Source organism: Pyricularia oryzae, chromosome 1 (assembly GCF_000002495.2).
Source record: "Pyricularia oryzae 70-15 chromosome 1, whole genome shotgun sequence".
Lineage (NCBI taxonomy): Eukaryota > Fungi > Ascomycota > Sordariomycetes > Magnaporthales > Pyriculariaceae > Pyricularia > Pyricularia oryzae.
Window position 1 is genome coordinate 7,640,075 of NC_017844.1, and position 16,030 is coordinate 7,656,104.

Sequence of the window (16,030 nt, forward strand, 5' to 3'; positions counted from 1 at the left end):
GGACCCAAGAGACAAAGTGACTCACTCTACCAGAACCCTGGACACGGGGGTTCGGCACATGTTTCTATAAACAAAAGCCGATGACGAATGAATGTCGTCGCACCAGGGGATATTCGAGAAGGGCTTGCTTCGGTATTCTTTTTGTGGGAACGTTCACGTTGCAGGGACCCCCGCCGTGGATTTTCCCTGCATGTTCAGCCGTTTGAAGTTCACTTCTTTTTGGTTGGGCTCGTGTGGAGTCTGTGTTTGTGCATGTCAGCGAAGCTGGCGCATTCCAGCAACCGTTCATGTCTCTCTTGTGGGGCGGCCCGCACATCGTTGCTGTGCCAATCAGCCAACTTGTGTTTTTTGATGTGCGAAATGTTTACTTTGTGTTTTTTCTTCTCCCCCTTGTCGCTTCCCGTCCTTGGCTGGCTCCATGAATGTTTAAATTCCCCCGATCTTCTTGCGCATTGGACGACCAAGGCCTTCTCGATCTAGAACTACATCCTAATTTTGAACCATCCACGCGACCGTACAATACTACACACTTGCACACAAACAACCAACACTTGAAAACACTTGATCGCATCTTTCTTCACCATACAAGCAATTTTCGCAAAAGCATTAAGGACCAGCCACTTCAGAAAAACAAAAGAGAAACTTTGCGTGCAACGCCTGCAACCCAACAGAAAACGTCCACTTTCAAAGACACGTTAAAAACCCCGTTCACAAACAAAATGTCCAGCGCACCACTATCCGACAAGGACGTTAACACCAGCATGTCGGTCAACGACAAGACTCACGAGGTTGAGAAGCCCGGCGTCAAGAGCATGGAGTACCACCGTCAGGTTCTCGCCTCCAAGATGGAGGAGGAGAAGTGAGTACAGTCCTCGAGTTCGCGCCAGTGACAACACCAATCAAACCATATACTGACTCGTTGACTTGTCAAACAGGACCAAGACGTACATCTCTCCTTCGGACAACATCATGAGCCCTTGTACCGCCAAGCTGAATGCGTACCGCAACAAACAAGTCGGAAAGTAAGTTGATCATCTACGCCACCCACCATTGGCTTTGAGCGTATCCTGACAGACCACTATAGGGCCAAGCCGAAATCGTTGTTTGCTCAGGCCTCGTCTAGGAAGCTGGGCGGCAGCAACGACGGCGGCCTCTTTGGCTCGTCCAAGTCGGTCCCCAAGACTGCCACTCCGCAAGAGGCCTAGAGAACCTCGGAAAGCGAGTGCGATGAGGACGAGGCGAAGCCGGCCGAAGAAGAGGGCCAGGCCGAGAATGGCACGCAGTAGTGCCCCCCCTCACGCAACCGTATGAGGAGTTCTCGGCATTTGTTCTTGTTTCTTGTAACAAGACATGATGACTGCCTTGTTCTGCTTTTTCAAGGGACGGCGTTTTGACGACATTGGATCTGTTTTGTTTTTCATATTTGTACCACACCAACTTCCTTGTTTTTGGGGCAAACATCTTTGATGTTTGCGCCCGCTTTCTCTTTTTTTTTTCTTGCACTTTTGCTGGATACTAGGGAATAATGGTGATGGCACACCTGATGGCAGGCTGGATGGAACTGGGTTTTGTAACGAATATCACGTTTGACGACAGCAGCTGGTATGATAGACATGACAAGGTTATTTTGGCACCGAGCTTTTTTGTTATGCTGCTGCTCTCGTACTATAAAACCCACACAATGAACTATTTAGGCCTTGTAACCACTCACTATGTACACAACATCCTCATCGGCCACCGGGTGGCCGAGACCGACTCTCTGAGGAACGTGACGTGCACTGGCACCCCAAACGAGTGCATACTTGAAGGTCTCCTTGAGCGTACGGTGGATGCGATCGCACACGTCCTCGATAGTGCTATTGCTGCGGACGATCAACGCCTCACTAAAGTCGGGGTCGATTCCCTTGCGCTTGGTGTAGATGCGGACTAGGGAAAGCTCCTTCCAGCATCTGTCGATGACATCCTGGATGCCGAGGTCAAGTTCACATGACATGACGACAGTGTGCGGCTCGCGGGCCAGCTTGTCGAGGAAGTCGAGCGATACCGAGTCGATTTTGTTGTACACATACAGGCACTAGAGACTGTCAGTTGGTTTGGCGGTTTCATGTAGACGTGTCAAGTCTTACCTTGATATACTTCCGGTGGTCCTTCATAATGACGTCGATCAAGTCATCGACAGTGGCGTTGTCGTCTCGGATGAGAACTTCTGCGTTAAGCATTTTGTAGTCTCGCAGAATGTTGTACACCATCTTCTCGTCCAGGCGTTTGGGTGGCGATGCAAAATTGATCTTCATGCCGCCAGCCTTTTTGGGCTTTAGGTAGATGTTGGGAGGCTCACGGTTGAGTCTGATGCCGACGGCCTCGAGTTCAGCCTCGAGTAAGGCCCTTTGTTCAGCCTTTTTGGTGGCATCGAGCACCATGAGAATCATGTCAGAGGTCTTGGCGGCCGAAATGACCTGTCTACCACGACCCTTGCCCTCGGCAGCTCCCTCAATAATTCCGGGAAGATCGAGTAGCTGAATCTCGGCGCCGCCATACTCGAGCACACCCGGGATGGCAGTCAAAGTGGTGAAAGAATATGCTGCCACCTCGGACCGCGTCTTGGTCACCTTTGAGAGGAAAGTAGATTTACCGACTGAGGGAAAACCGACTAGCGAGATGCGCGCATCACCGGACTTGCTGACATCGAAGCCGGCACCTGGACCGCCACCTGAGCCTGGGCCTGGCTCGAGGAGCTGGGCACGAAGACGAGCGAGTTTTCTGGGATGATGTTGAGGTCAGGGGCTAGTCTGGTGATGGTTATGGTCGGCCCCTGATAAACGAGCATTAGCCCCTGAACACTTGATAGAGGCCTCAGCTCGAATAAGAAGTCTTGGATAGTAAGACTTACTTACCCCTTCAGTAAACCAAGGTGATATTCTAAGAGTAGACATAATCAATATCCGCGTTTTTTTGAACCTCTATGAAACTAATCACAGGTGTCTTGTAGACGTACCAGTCGCCTTGTTCTCTGTCAAAAAAATTAGTATATATTCCCTGTCAAGTCAAAGCTGGTGATCCGAGAGATATACTAACTCTGCGTCTTTCTCATCTCATCCTCGATCCTGCGCATCTTTCATTTTAGCGTCACATGATCTCATGGCGACTGAACCTCAGCGACAATGGACCCCACATACTCCTTGATCTTTTCCGTAATGTTCACCATTTTGGGCGATTGTGTGTAGGCACGAGCCTATGAGAATCATGCACAAATAAGTAAAGGTAGCTCAAGCCGCAAGGCTTCCTTCGCACGGGTAGGTAATAGGCTCTAGATAGGCAAGGTAAGGTGACAAGAAGTGTCTACCCGCTTTCGCATACACCCTTCTACCTGACCAAACCGCACCCCTCTGTCGCGGCAGAATTAGTTATGTGGGTAAAGCGGGGCCTTATCGCTTATCGCACTCTGACCCGCCAGCTTATTCATCTGGCACTACCCATGTTTTTTTGGAAGCCATGGCGACCGATGCGACAGGCATCAATTAACATTGCGATACATCATGAATTAGCTGCCGGTCAATTCGACATCGCCTTTTTCTCTACACCCAATTGCACATCCAAAATGTCAGACACTGAACAACCACAAGCAGCAGAGGGCACCGAGCTGGTACCCACGAGCAATGGACCAGTCGTCCCCGAAGGCCAGAAAAAGGTCAAAAAGATAATACGCGTCAAGAAGAAGCGCCCAGCGCGACCTCAAATCGACCCGGCCCTCGTCAAGTCGGAGCCACCGCCGCAAACGGGCACAACTTTCAACATCTGGTAGGTTTCAATCCACTAATAGAATGATCTTTATATTCCAAACTAAAATTTATACCACAGGTACAACAAATGGTCCGGCGGCGACCGTGAAGACAAATACACCTCCCAGACGGCCGCCAAGGGCCGATGCAACGTGGCAAAAGACTCAGGATACACCAAAGCCGACCAGACAACGGGCTCCTACTTCTGTCTCTTCTTCGCGCGCGGCGTATGTCCCAAGGGTCAGGACTGCGAGTACCTCCACCGGCTGCCGACGCTGCACGATCTCTACAGTCCCAACGTGGACTGCTTCGGGCGCGACCGCTTCTCAGACTACCGCGACGACATGGGCGGTGTGGGTTCCTTTATGCGGCAGAACCGGACAGTCTATGTTGGGCGGATCCACGTCACGGACGATATTGAGGAGGTGGTGGCGCGGCATTTTGCAGAATGGGGCCAGGTCGAAAGGATACGGGTGCTGAACCAAAGGGGTGTCGCCTTCATCACCTACACAAACGAGGCTAATGCACAGTTTGCAAAAGAGGCAATGGCTCACCAGAGCCTCGACCATAATGAGATTCTCAACGTGCGCTGGGCCACGGCGGACCCGAACCCGATGGCGCAGGCTAGGGAGGCTCGTAGGGTTGAGGAGCAGGCTGCCGAGGCGGTAAGGAGGGCGCTCCCGGCTGAATTTGTCGCCGAAATTGAGGGCAGGGATCCCGAGGCCAGGAAGAGGAGGAAAATGGAGAGCTCTTACGGGTTGGATGGTTACGAGGCCCCTGACGAGGTGCACTTTGCCAGGGGCGCGCAGGCCGTCAACCCGGTCGGCAGGAGGGGTTTTGAAGATCAACTCATGTTGGAAGGTGGTGGTGAAGAGGTTTCTGCAAGGGAGGCTCTGTTTGGAGCAGAAGGTAGCGGGAGTGGGGATGGTGATGCAGGCGGCATCTTCTCGAGCAGCACGTTAGCGGCGCTGAATTCAGCACAGGTCAAAGTCTCTGCTCAGCCAAAGCAGGCTGCAGCCACGGGGCCATTGGTGGCATACGGAAGTGACAGCGAAGATGATTGATTAGTTTAGCTACAGTCGCTGGTGCCTCTCCCGGCCGTGAGGCAATCTTTATAAGCGCCATGTACGAAACGCTGCATAAACAAAATAATACCCAGACCATTAAAATACGTTACTAGCTGTTGAAAATGCGCGAATATAATAACTCGTGCCGTCCGACCCACAAGTCCATTACCGGCACCGTCTGGCACGCGTCCTCGACCTCGGTAGCCCACTCCCTCTGCACCGCCAGGTCGACCAGTCTCCGGACCTCATCCCCCGCCAGCAGTTTCTGGGCCTGATAGGGACCAAAAACGCCCGCGCGCACCGCCGCCGACGCCAGCGCCTTGACGTGGCCCAGAACCAGCACAAAGGCGGCCTGGTGCGCCGACAGTCCGGCTGCGGCACAGACTGCGCCAAACAGCGGGGCGAGGTGCGCCGCGGCCGGTGGCAGGTGGCTCGGCGGCGCGTTGGTGATGCAGTCGACGGGCTTGTGCTGCCGCCCCGGGGACTTGACGGCCGCCACGTACTCGGCAATGTCCCGGTCTGGCGGGAGCGACGGGGCAAAGCAGCGCTCCCACAGGCCGATCAACGCGCGGCCCTGCGACACGCTGGCGCGGCGGGCGACGGTGCAGACGAGCGAGGCGTCGAGGCAGTCGTCCAGGTAGAGCAGACGAGAAGGGTCGCGGTGGGCGGCCAGGGTGAAGGGGAGGGTGGTGGATGCAAAGGCCGAGATGGAGAGCGGGAGGAAGGTGGTGAAGGGTGATGACCCGGAACGTTTTGGGCTGTGGGCGAGGAAGGATTCCAGGCCGGAGGAGAAGGCAAAGGCGCCCAGGGGAAGGGCCGAGTCGGTGAGTAGGAGTAGGTGGTGTGTTGATGGGGGAAGGAAGGGGGCTGTTTGCGTGTTAGTCGATCAATTGATTTGTCGCACGGTGGGGTGATGAACCTCCTGGATCTGTTCGGGGCCTTACCTGAGAGTGAATCCGGTGGCAGAGGGACCTGTTTGCGCACAGCGCGTGGCCTCTTTGCACCTAGCCTTCTTCGTGCATCTTCTAGCTCGGCTTCAAGGCGATGAATCTCTGCCTCGATGGAATCGGATTCCTTGATCGGGATTCCGTAATCGGACTGTACTGTGCCTGAGTTTGGGACAGGGATTCCTGGTTCTTGTTCCAGGTGCATTGTGGGCAACGATAAGGGTATCTCGGGCAATTGAATATACAAAAATCAGAGAGAATTGCTTGTTTTTAGCTGTAATTAGTTGCAAAATGGCCTAGTTGAAAATCAAATGGCTACGAACCTCTTCGTAAAAAAAGTGCATAGGGATTTCTGTGACGGCTTCCCGCTATCTAGCGGCGAGAACATGGTTGATAAGGACAGCTCGAGATTGATAGATAAGAATGACACGGGAAAACCACTCACAGAATCAAACGTCCGAGGAGTCCAAAGTAAAAACCCAGGCGCAGGGAATAATCTGATTTACTAACATGCCAACATAGGAAATCCCTCCGTCTCGGATTAGGCATATCTCTTTCTCTCGAGGTGCATTTCCGGATCGGCGTAATTTCAGTTCATCCGGAGCTGTCTTTCTGAGCCGCTGGGGTGGGACTCTATACAAACATTAGCATCGTCGAAACACCAGACCTCGGTCTAGTCTAGTCTAGATGGACTATATCGTCCATCAGCCCACGGCAACTAACACGAATCGCAAGTAACACTCAAAACATGAATTTAATTTCTGTTCTGTGCCCATTCTTCCAAACGCCAAACAATGCAACTTAAACTCATCCCTGATACAACAAATCCATCAAACAGGCTTAGGTATCAACAGAAAACAACAAACACAATCACCAGATGGGATGCTGCCATCTTAGCTCTAGAACTCGGACAACTCATGCACCATGCAACCTTTGGCACCAGTGATGACATATGCATCAGCCCAACTAAAACACACCACGACTCACTCATGGCCGCACATTCTCCTTATCAAACCCCTGGGCACCGCGCCTTCTTCGGTCCGCCCTCCGCTTCTCAAGTCTAGCCATAGCTGCAGCGTGCCTTCCGGGAGGGAGGGTCGATGCAGTGCTGCGCATCGACGTGTTCATCGTCCTCCACGCCTCGACGACGCTATCGTCCATGGGATGGGGCTGCTTGCTGTTGGCCGCCGCTCCAAGTCGCGCAAATTTATTGCTTAGAAGGTCGATGTTCATGTCCTCATCCGAAGACGATGACGAAGGTCGGTTGTTTTTGATTTCGTAGCTACGCGTTCGAGCGCTCGAGGCAGGGATGTCAGCGACGCTCACCCGTCTATCGAGCACGGAGACCGCCGGTCGTTTGGAACCGGTAGCGGCAGCACGAGGTGTAGCCTCGGGGTCGTTCAACATGTTGTCCGATGAGCGGCCGAGAGGCTTTGTAAAGTCGTCATCGTTGATGTCGAACGTGAAATTATCCTCCTCGCTTGTCTTGCGCTCCGCTAGAGCGGACGCTGATTTCCGTCGAGCTGCCATTGTTGCCCGAGGGGGCGTGGAGGCTGCTGAGGCTGCAGCAGGACGCTGTCTTGACTGTGACCTCGATCGGAGTCGGTCTCGAATTGGAGACTCGCCGGCAGTCCAACCAGAATCTTCCTCAACAACTGTACTGATATGCCTGCGGTCCTCGGCTCCTGTCGCCCTCGTCGCGTCTCTTCGTGCTGCACGACTGTCTCTCGCTGACGGTTTTGTATCCGCGGGATAAACATGCTGCTCCAACATGTTGAGTCGCTGAGTAAAGTCGTTCTTGTCGATGTGTAACGAGTCTGTCGTGAGGGCGTCGTCGTCTACAGCTGTCACTTTGGCAGCAACCTCGGCTTTGGGCTCTTCGTATCTCGGCGAGGCCAGCTTCAGTTCCTTATCCAGCTGATCAAGCCTTGCAGTCCAGCCAGAAGTATCGTTGGTAATATCGGCACCAGGTTCCTTGGCCGCATCTTGACGCTTGCCGCTGTTTGCACGTTGAATTTCCGGGCGACCTTCCACGTCTCCCAGTTGGGTTACATTCAGCGTCCAGTCCGCATTTGGTGCATCTGTCGAGTATGGCGCGTTAAGATCCTCGCTAGCTCGTTCTGATGATATCTGGACATCTGAACTCTTGTCGAGAAGCTTCTTCAGACGAGAAATCTCATCGTCCTTGGCTCGCATTGCTGCTCTGTTCTCTCTGGTGGTCCGTCTAGATTCCTCGCGCAGCTTTTCGTAGTCTTCCTGCAGCTTGTCAAGGGCCTCTGCCTTGCGACGAGCCCGCTCCTCGACCAATGCTAGTTTTGCAGTCAACTCTTTGTTCTCGGTGTTGGCGGCGCTTAGATCGGCCTCAACCCTGTCCTTGGCAAGATCCAGCTCTTGGGCACGCTTCTCAGCAGCTCGAAGGTCGGTCTTGAGTTTTCTGTGTTCGTTCTTCAGCCCGCCCAACTCCTGGACCTGATCCCTGGCCCGCTTGAGCTGTCGCTGCGTTTCCATGAGGGTCTGACTGGTTCGAGGAGATACCGCCCGTAGTCCGTTGCCATCGTCACCATGGTCCGAGAAGCCTTTGTCCAGGCCTTTCTTGACAAGGGCCTCGAGCTCCTTGACCTGTGTTCGATACTGCGTTGCTAGTGTAGTCTGTTTTGCCAAGTCGCGAATGACCTCGGCGTCCTCTTGCATTGAACCGCCGCTATTGCTGACCCTGATCGCAATCTGGCGCGTCAACTCGCCAACCTTGGCCTCCATCTCCGCAACCCTGGCCTGCTCCTCAGACAAGCGTTCCTTCAGTCGCATAGCTTCGGCATCCTTGTTCTTAGCGTATGCCTTGGCAAGCTGCTTGTATTTGACCAGCTTCTCCATTTCGGCACGAGCCTCATCATGGTAGCGCTGGTATTCGGTCTTCCAATATCTCCCGGATCGCGAGTGTGGTTCGTTGAGGTCGACTGTCACGTCTCTATCGCGGTCCAGGTCGTCATCGTCGTCCTCGATGACCTCTTCCCAGTTACCATCCTCCGGCTCTGTTGATTGTTGCTTCTTAGTCGAATTTCCCGGTTTCGTAGTATAAAACTCATAGTCTTGTGATTTCGGCTGCAGCTGTCGCGACTTTTCCAATTTCTCCGTCAGGGACGTTCGCGGTCTTCGTGTATCGTTAATTTCGTGGCTTGATGTTGCGAGCGACGAAAGTAAGCCATCCGACGTGGTATTCTTGTCTGAGTCGGCAGCGGCCACATCGCGACCGAAGGAGACGCGTTTTCGGCGCGCTGTCCCGACACCTGGCGTGAGCAGAATACCTTGCGGTTGCTTGCTAGGTGTGCTAATCGGCATTTCTGATGCCGTAGAGCTCCTGGCGGAGACAGTATCTGTGTTTCGTAGCTCTAAAGAATGCCTATTCTTGCTTGAGTGGTTTTTTGTATGTGCTGGGGCGGGCGCAGGAGTGCCAAATATGGCCGCTTTGAGGGCTCGAGCCGCAAAGACGGGAGCGGGCGTATCGGGCTGGTCTATGTCCGCGAGCGTGTCATCTGATGAACGCAGCCAGCTCAAATGTTAGCAAGAGCCTCAAAAATTCAATTGAGAGAGATATCATCCATCTCATCCCATGTGTATGCGACTTGCCTGGTTCTCTGGACGCGCCAGAAGAAGCTGCGCCGCGGTTCAGCACCCAGCTGAGCATTGTTGTCGTGCAGCCCGTCGAATGAGCATGCGTATTAGTAAATGATTAAGAGAAAGGTTGGTACAAGAAGTAAAACCATTAGATCAAGAATATGTGTGGTTCTCGAATCTCTGGTCCCCAGGTTTGGGTATGGCGGCAGGTCGGCGTTGGGCGCATTAAAATCTTGGGAAACGCGGTGAGGAGTTCGTCTATTTACTGATTACCGTAAATGGACTAGCGGGTATACGTGCGCGTTGTTGATTGATTTGGAGAATGGGGGCGTGGGGATTGAGTGGGTATGGACTGCCGAAAGATCCCTAAACCCCTGTAACCATATCGCCGAGTCTGTTATTGATGATGCGAGGTTAAAATTTAGCTTTGATCTTGGACTGCGCATTGAAACTTTCAATTGCTACCAATCTCCAAACTCGTAATTCTGAAGGGCAGGCGTGTACTTTATCCCGACCACCACCACCACCAGTTCGTGTGGCTTCTGGAATGCCAACCCTCATACAGTTGCTTTTCATTCTGGCTGCAACCACATCTTATAGAGGGCGTATTGCCAGTTGTCTGCTCAAGCCTGTACAGGTCACAGTTGACTCGGGTTGTTCTGTGTGTTGATGCCTAGAATATTTGGGGACCAAAAGCAATGAGACACGTGCACGTACTTGTACGGTAAGGGGCCAGTTTGATAATATTCCTCTACCTAACGGGACCACATGCCCCCCTCCCCAATAGGAACTTGATGGTGTCAGTAGCCGGCTTGCCAGGCACCAGGACCTTGAGAGATGGATGCTCAAGACCCTTCGATGGCACGTGCGCAATCAGCAGGTGCCTGTCTCTCTAGGTTACATTAATCGGATTGTTTGGCATCGTGCCGCCGTTATTGGTATCAACCCCCAAAAAGACAGGGCACCAGCTAGAACCTAGTAACTTATCTGTTAGAGTAATTGAATTCGTTCGTCTCAATATCAGGAAATTTCAACGATTAAAGCCATTGTTGAAGGATAGGAGGATAGGTATTGATAATGTACCATCGCAAGGAGTACCCTTGCGGGGTAGCTGACCACCCCACCCATCCTGCCTTGCTCCCTACATCATCATACCCACCAAGCAGAGCTAGCAGCCCAAGGGAGTCATTCTCATTCATTATCATAATCAAAAACTTACCTTCCGACTTCACAAAACACACTATAATCCCAAATTCCAACATCACAGTCCGACACGTGCGAAACAATGGAGTAGTGTCATCGCAGCCTCCAGGCTGTGACGACATATTTGCCCTTTGCACGATTGCGGAAGCGCTTTACAGCTCTGACTACAAAACCGCCATCGCGACAAAGCAAATGACCAACCGCACTCATAAGGATGGCGGGAAAACAAAATACGCAGAAAGGTCCTGCTCTAGTTCGCAAACAAACCAACAATGGAAATGCAAACCTTCCGGTCCGCGGACCTGTCCCTACCCTGGCTATTCCCAAGGTCGCAGCTACAGGAACAACGACGCATTATGAGCAGATCCAGGAGGAAGAGTTGATCGCATTGCGAGCTATCTACACCGACGATTTTGTGGAGCTCAAGGATCCCCATAGCGCTTGGAAGAAGTCTGAGCCCCGATTCGACATTCGAATCAAGGCTTTCTCGGATGAGGATGTTGGCGTGACCTTGAGTGTCGTCATGACGGCAACTTATCCCAAGTCAACGCCTCTCTTGTCTTTCAAGGACAATGAAAACCTGAGTGAATCGACTCTTTTCAGGCTGCAAAAATATCTCGAGCGAGAACCCAAAATCTTTGCCCGCAAGGAAGAGGTTATGATCAACAGCCTTGTCGAGGACATCCGTGAGATTCTTGAGGACGCAGCGCAGGCAAAAGCCCAAGGCAGAGAACTACCTTCTCTAGAGGAGGAACGTGCTGCCCACGAAGCTCATTTAGCCCACCAGGCCATGGAGGAGCGGAAGAAGGAGGAGCAGAAGCGACTGGAAGAGACGCAGGAGGAGGAACGCATTATGAGTGGCCAGTATGAAGAGGAGATCAACCGTCAGAGAGCCAAAAAGCTCGAGATTCGACGCAAAAATCGAAGTGGCCACCTATCGCCTGACCGTTCTGTCGACCATGACAATGAAAAGATTGTCTTTGATCAGCCATGCAAGCTGACGGACGAATCGGGCAACGAGTTGCGGTTCAATACCGTCAAGGGAATGGCTCTGGTCAGCACTGGCCCTGTTTGCCAAGTGTTCACTGTGCGTCCTGTTCTATCTGCTGGACATCACCGGCCGAGCCTTGTTCTCAAACAGGAGAAGCTCAAGTCTGGAGGCAAAGAGGCGGGGCTTTTCAAGAAACAACTGCAGTCCTTGGAATCCCAACTCGAGTCTGCCAAGAAATATCGACACAAAAACATCCTCGAGGTCATGGAATTTCGCATAGACAGTGATGTTTGTAGCGATGTGGGCTCACCAGATAGGACTGTTAGTATCCTGACAGCCTACGCCAAACAAGGCTCTCTCTATGATCACATGGATGTGAACGGGCAAGATGGCCAGATTGGCATCAATAGAGTTCGCAGCTGGACCAGAGATCTCCTGGATGCTCTGAACTTTCTTCACACCAACGGCATTGTTCACAAGAGCATCCACCCGCACAATGTTCTCCTCTTCAGGGATGAAACGGGTGCCATAATCCCCAAACTCGCAGACGCAGGTTTTCAAAAGGAGCTACACGACATTTGCTCGAGCTCACGCGCCGTGACTGCTTTGCGTGACGCCAAGTCTGCGTATTGGCTCCCCCCTGAGATTGCCGGTACTGCTAAACCACATTACACTCAGAAAACCGACATTTGGGATTTCGGTGTGATGTTCCTTCAAATGGTATTTGACCTGGAGGCTCCTCAACGCTACCAATCACCCAATGACCTGAAGGCCTCTCTCGCCCTATCGTCTGAAATGCTGGAGCTTGTTTCCAGTTTCTTCCATTCGGAACCTTCGCGGCGCAGACGAGCCTTCGACTTAGGTTCGCATCATTTTCTTGCTGCCACAAGCGCGCAGGTCCTGATGGATGATGCCGATTCATCCGTTTTCACAGCCGATTCCGTCTCTTCCATGCCGCAGCATCCTGTTCCCCGACTTCGTCATGGCTCCATGAGCCGCGCAACAGCTCCTCAGTCTCGGTGGGCTACGGAATGGATCGAGGAGGGTAGGCTGGGCAAGGGTGGATTTGGCGAGGTTGTCAAGGCCCGCAACATGGTTGAGAATGTCGTCTATGCCGTCAAGAAGATCAGGCAGCGGGAAAACGAAAGCCTCACGCCAATCATCAGCGAGGTATCCGTCTTTTGTCGAATGGGTCACCCATCGGTGGTCAAATATGTCATGGCTTGGATTGAAGACATATTCGATGGATATGAACCCAGCGCTGGTTCCGTGACAGCATCTGGAGTTACTGACTCTGAAAGCATGAGTGGGCCAAACATTGAGTTCACCACGAGCGGCGCTCTTGACTTTGTGTCTTCGAGCAGACCCCCTCATATTGAGTTCGGGTTCGACTCGGATAACGACGATGCGCATACTGAACATGGTAACGAGGACGGCTCCGACGACAGCGATGAGTCTGATGAGTCGGAAGCCGAGGATTCGGATGAGGAGAGCAGCGAGTTCGAGGCCAGTGGCAAGATGGGCCGCAGATCAAGTCGCAGGCCCAGCATGAGACCTTTTAGTCGCAAGATTATGTATCTTGTGATGGAGTATTGCGAAAAGAGCACACTTCGGGACTTGATCATGAATAATCTTTGTGACGACAGCGAGGAGATTTGGAGGCTTTTTCGACAAATTCTCGAAGGTTTACAGCACATACATGGCTTCAATATCATCCACCGCGATCTCAAACCCGAAAATATTTTCATCAAGGTGGCCCCGGACGGGACCAATGCTGTCAAAATTGGCGACTTTGGGCTGGCGACCGCCGAGATGCGAGCGATCGCCGATAAGAACGGTAACGGGTCTCCCAGTGGTATTGATTCGGGAGACATGACCAGAAGTGTCGGCACGTCCACCTATCTAGCTCCAGAAGTTCGCTCTGGGTCCAACGGTGTATACACAACCAAGTGCGACATGTATGCGCTCGGCATTATCTTTTTCGAGATGTGCTACCCACCCATGCTGGGAATGCAAAGAGCAATGGTATTTGACAAGCTTCGGCAGCCACCACCTACACTCCCAGACGACTTTCGTCCGGGCGAGAAGAATCAGAAGCAGATAGTCTCCTCACTGGTTGATCACACTCCATCCCAGCGACCCTCCGCCACGGAACTGCTCAAGAGCGGTCTACTGCCGGTAGGGATGGAGAGCGATGCGATGCGCCAAGTCATGGCTGGCTTGGAGGATCCCAACAACCCGCATTACACCGACTACATATCGGCTCTATTCAAGCGCAGACTTGACAGGGCCAAAGACTATGCTTGGGATGCCGAAAGCGTCAACAAATCTCCAGCAGAGCTGATGCGCCTGCTCGTGACAGAAGAGACACTCACCGCGGTATTCCGCCGTCACGGAGCAGTCAAGGTTTCGATTAGTCCATTTTATCCTCCCTCGGCCCATTACACGCAAAACACGGTCGAAGTGGTGGACAAGCATGGTGCCCTGCTACAGTTGCCTTATGATTTGACGATGGGATCGGCCAGGGCGCTGGCTAAGAGCACATCTCGTGACACTGTGGTGCAACGATCCTACTCGTTCGGCAGAGTGTTCCGTGATCGTCCTAGTGGGGGACAGCCACAGATGTTTGGCGAGGTACACTTTGATGTGGTGTCTGAGGATGCGTCGGACTTGGCGCTCAAGGAGGCCGAGGCTATAAAGGTACTGGATGAGATCATCGCCGAGTTTCCAACGCTGTCTAGAAGCCAAATGTGCTTTCACCTCGGCCATTCCGATCTCCTCCGATGCATATTCGACTATTGCGGCGTCGAGAAAGCCAGCCGACGGGCTGTGGCAGATACTTTGAGCAAACTCAACATAAGGGGTGTTACGTGGCAGAAGATCAAATCGGAGCTGCGCACAACGGCATCGATTTCAACGACAACTCTGGATGAGCTGCAAAAGTTTGACTTTAGAGAAAACCCCGGCAAGGCAGCAAACCAGCTGCGTACTATTTTTCAAAAGACTGACGTGTCACAGCAAGTTTCGCAGCCCTTGGCTCACCTGAAAGAAGTGTGGGAGTACTGCAAAAAGCTTGGAGTACGGACAAAGATCTACGTTGCGCCGCTCTGGAGCTGGAACGAGGTCTTTTTCAGCGGCAACATGATGTTTGCATGCCTGTTCGACAAGCGAAGCAGGGAAGTACTTGCTGCCGGTGGACGGTACGATAGTTTGATCAAGGAGCACCGGCCACGCATCTCTGGGAGTCACTTTCAGGAGCGGCACGCGGTGGGGTTTGGCATGAACTGGGAGCAACTCGCACACGTGTCTGCCAAGAGCAGCAAGAAGCGAGCGGGCGCGGCAGACGAGGAGACAAACTTGTTTGCAACCAAAAGGTGCGACGTGCTCATCGCCAGTTTTGATCCCTCATTGCTACGAACTACTGGTCTCGAGCTTCTCCAGACTTTATGGGCACACGGAATCAGTGCGGAGCTGGCGCGTGATGCACGTTCACCCGAAGAGGTCCTCCAAGCACAGCGCGAGGATGGTCACAATTGGGTCGTCATTGTCAAACAGGACATGCTCAAGATCAAGACGCCAGGCAGGAGGGAGGCGCCGGATGCGGACGTGCTGCCGGGTCAGTTGGTCCAATGGCTTCGAGCAGAGATGAGAGAGAGAGAGGGGAGGATCGTCCAGGCCAGCAGGTTGCGGGCCACGGCTGGTGGGGATGGTAATGCTGCTGCCGTGGTTGGATCCTATGGCGGATACAGCTACCACGGTCGTCATAATGACTACATGGCTGGTCCTGGAATAATGAGTAGTGGAGGAGGGGTGATCTCTCCCGGAACCGACTCTCTGACGGTGCATCCACATCGCGAGCAGGAAGTGCGGGTGATTACTGCACGAACGAGGAGCAAGAAGTCGAACCGGCAGGCGCTGGTTGAGCAAGCGCAGGCGGCGGCGGCGCGGGTGGCGTCAACCATGGTTCGATTCGCCTCCGATGCCAACTCGACGGGACCGGTGGTGGCAATCGAAACGACCGACGCAGTCATGAGCCTCATCCAGTCTACGAGGCTGTCTGATGCGGAGAGTTGGCGGCGTGCGGAACAGGCGGTGGGGATGGAGGAGAGGCAGTACGTGAGGGAGCTTAGGGGGCTGCTGCAAGACATGAGAGCCGATCAAGGCGGTGTAGGTAGGGGTATTTCAGGGTTGGCGTGGTCGATGCCGGCGTTTGTGTACAACTTTCGGACGGGCTACTGTATTTATTACGACCTTGGGGCGTAGAATCTGTAGGGGAAATAGTGGGAGGCGGGCTACTGCATTCTCCAACAAGTACGAAATAGGATTACTTACTTTGAACAAGTCCGTCTCGGGACTTCAGGATCTGTGTTGCCAACCTACAGGTAGCTATCAATGCTCTGTAGGACTGGACCGAGTCTTGCGAATCTAGAT

The 16,030-nt window shown here is 53.0% G+C and overlaps 6 protein-coding genes across 6 annotated transcripts; 3 read left to right on the forward strand and 3 right to left on the reverse strand.

Annotated features, from left to right (window-relative positions):
• Window positions 1-362: 362 nt before the first annotated feature.
• MGG_08639 (uncharacterized protein) lies at window positions 363-1,763 on the forward strand. The gene is made up of 3 exons (XM_003711021.1): window positions 363-859; window positions 936-1,022; window positions 1,085-1,763. The coding sequence occupies exons 1-3, from the start codon at window positions 423-425 to the stop codon at window positions 1,203-1,205; spliced, it is 645 nt and encodes a 214-aa protein (XP_003711069.1). The 5' UTR covers window positions 363-422; the 3' UTR covers window positions 1,206-1,763.
• Window positions 1,558-3,353, reverse strand: MGG_08640 (GTP-binding protein 1). Its single transcript, XM_003711022.1, has 6 exons — window positions 3,177-3,353; window positions 3,076-3,104; window positions 2,996-3,010; window positions 2,895-2,919; window positions 2,127-2,760; window positions 1,558-2,074 (listed from the first exon to the last, which is right to left on the reverse strand). Exons 1-6 carry the CDS (start codon window positions 3,203-3,205, stop codon window positions 1,691-1,693), a joined length of 1,116 nt encoding a protein of 371 aa, XP_003711070.1. The 5' UTR covers window positions 3,206-3,353; the 3' UTR covers window positions 1,558-1,690.
• A 171-nt stretch (window positions 3,354-3,524) lies between these two features.
• On the forward strand, window positions 3,525-5,066 carry MGG_08641 (pre-mRNA-splicing factor CWC2). Its single transcript, XM_003711023.1, has 2 exons — window positions 3,525-3,798; window positions 3,859-5,066. Exons 1-2 carry the CDS (start codon window positions 3,599-3,601, stop codon window positions 4,841-4,843), a joined length of 1,185 nt encoding a protein of 394 aa, XP_003711071.1. The 5' UTR covers window positions 3,525-3,598; the 3' UTR covers window positions 4,844-5,066.
• MGG_14268 (urease accessory protein UreF) lies at window positions 4,762-6,189 on the reverse strand. The gene is made up of 2 exons (XM_003711024.1): window positions 5,791-6,189; window positions 4,762-5,713 (listed from the first exon to the last, which is right to left on the reverse strand). The coding sequence occupies exons 1-2, from the start codon at window positions 5,996-5,998 to the stop codon at window positions 4,956-4,958; spliced, it is 966 nt and encodes a 321-aa protein (XP_003711072.1). The 5' UTR covers window positions 5,999-6,189; the 3' UTR covers window positions 4,762-4,955.
• A 256-nt stretch (window positions 6,190-6,445) lies between these two features.
• Window positions 6,446-9,588, reverse strand: MGG_08642 (uncharacterized protein). The gene is made up of 2 exons (XM_003711025.1): window positions 9,418-9,588; window positions 6,446-9,323 (listed from the first exon to the last, which is right to left on the reverse strand). Exons 1-2 carry the CDS (start codon window positions 9,473-9,475, stop codon window positions 6,781-6,783), a joined length of 2,601 nt encoding a protein of 866 aa, XP_003711073.1. The 5' UTR covers window positions 9,476-9,588; the 3' UTR covers window positions 6,446-6,780.
• Window positions 9,589-10,593: 1,005 nt separating this feature from the next.
• Window positions 10,594-15,975, forward strand: MGG_08643 (PEK/GCN2 protein kinase). Its single transcript, XM_003711026.1, has one exon. The coding sequence runs from the start codon at window positions 10,823-10,825 to the stop codon at window positions 15,860-15,862; it is 5,040 nt and encodes a 1,679-aa protein (XP_003711074.1). The 5' UTR covers window positions 10,594-10,822; the 3' UTR covers window positions 15,863-15,975.
• Window positions 15,976-16,030: the final 55 nt, after the last annotated feature.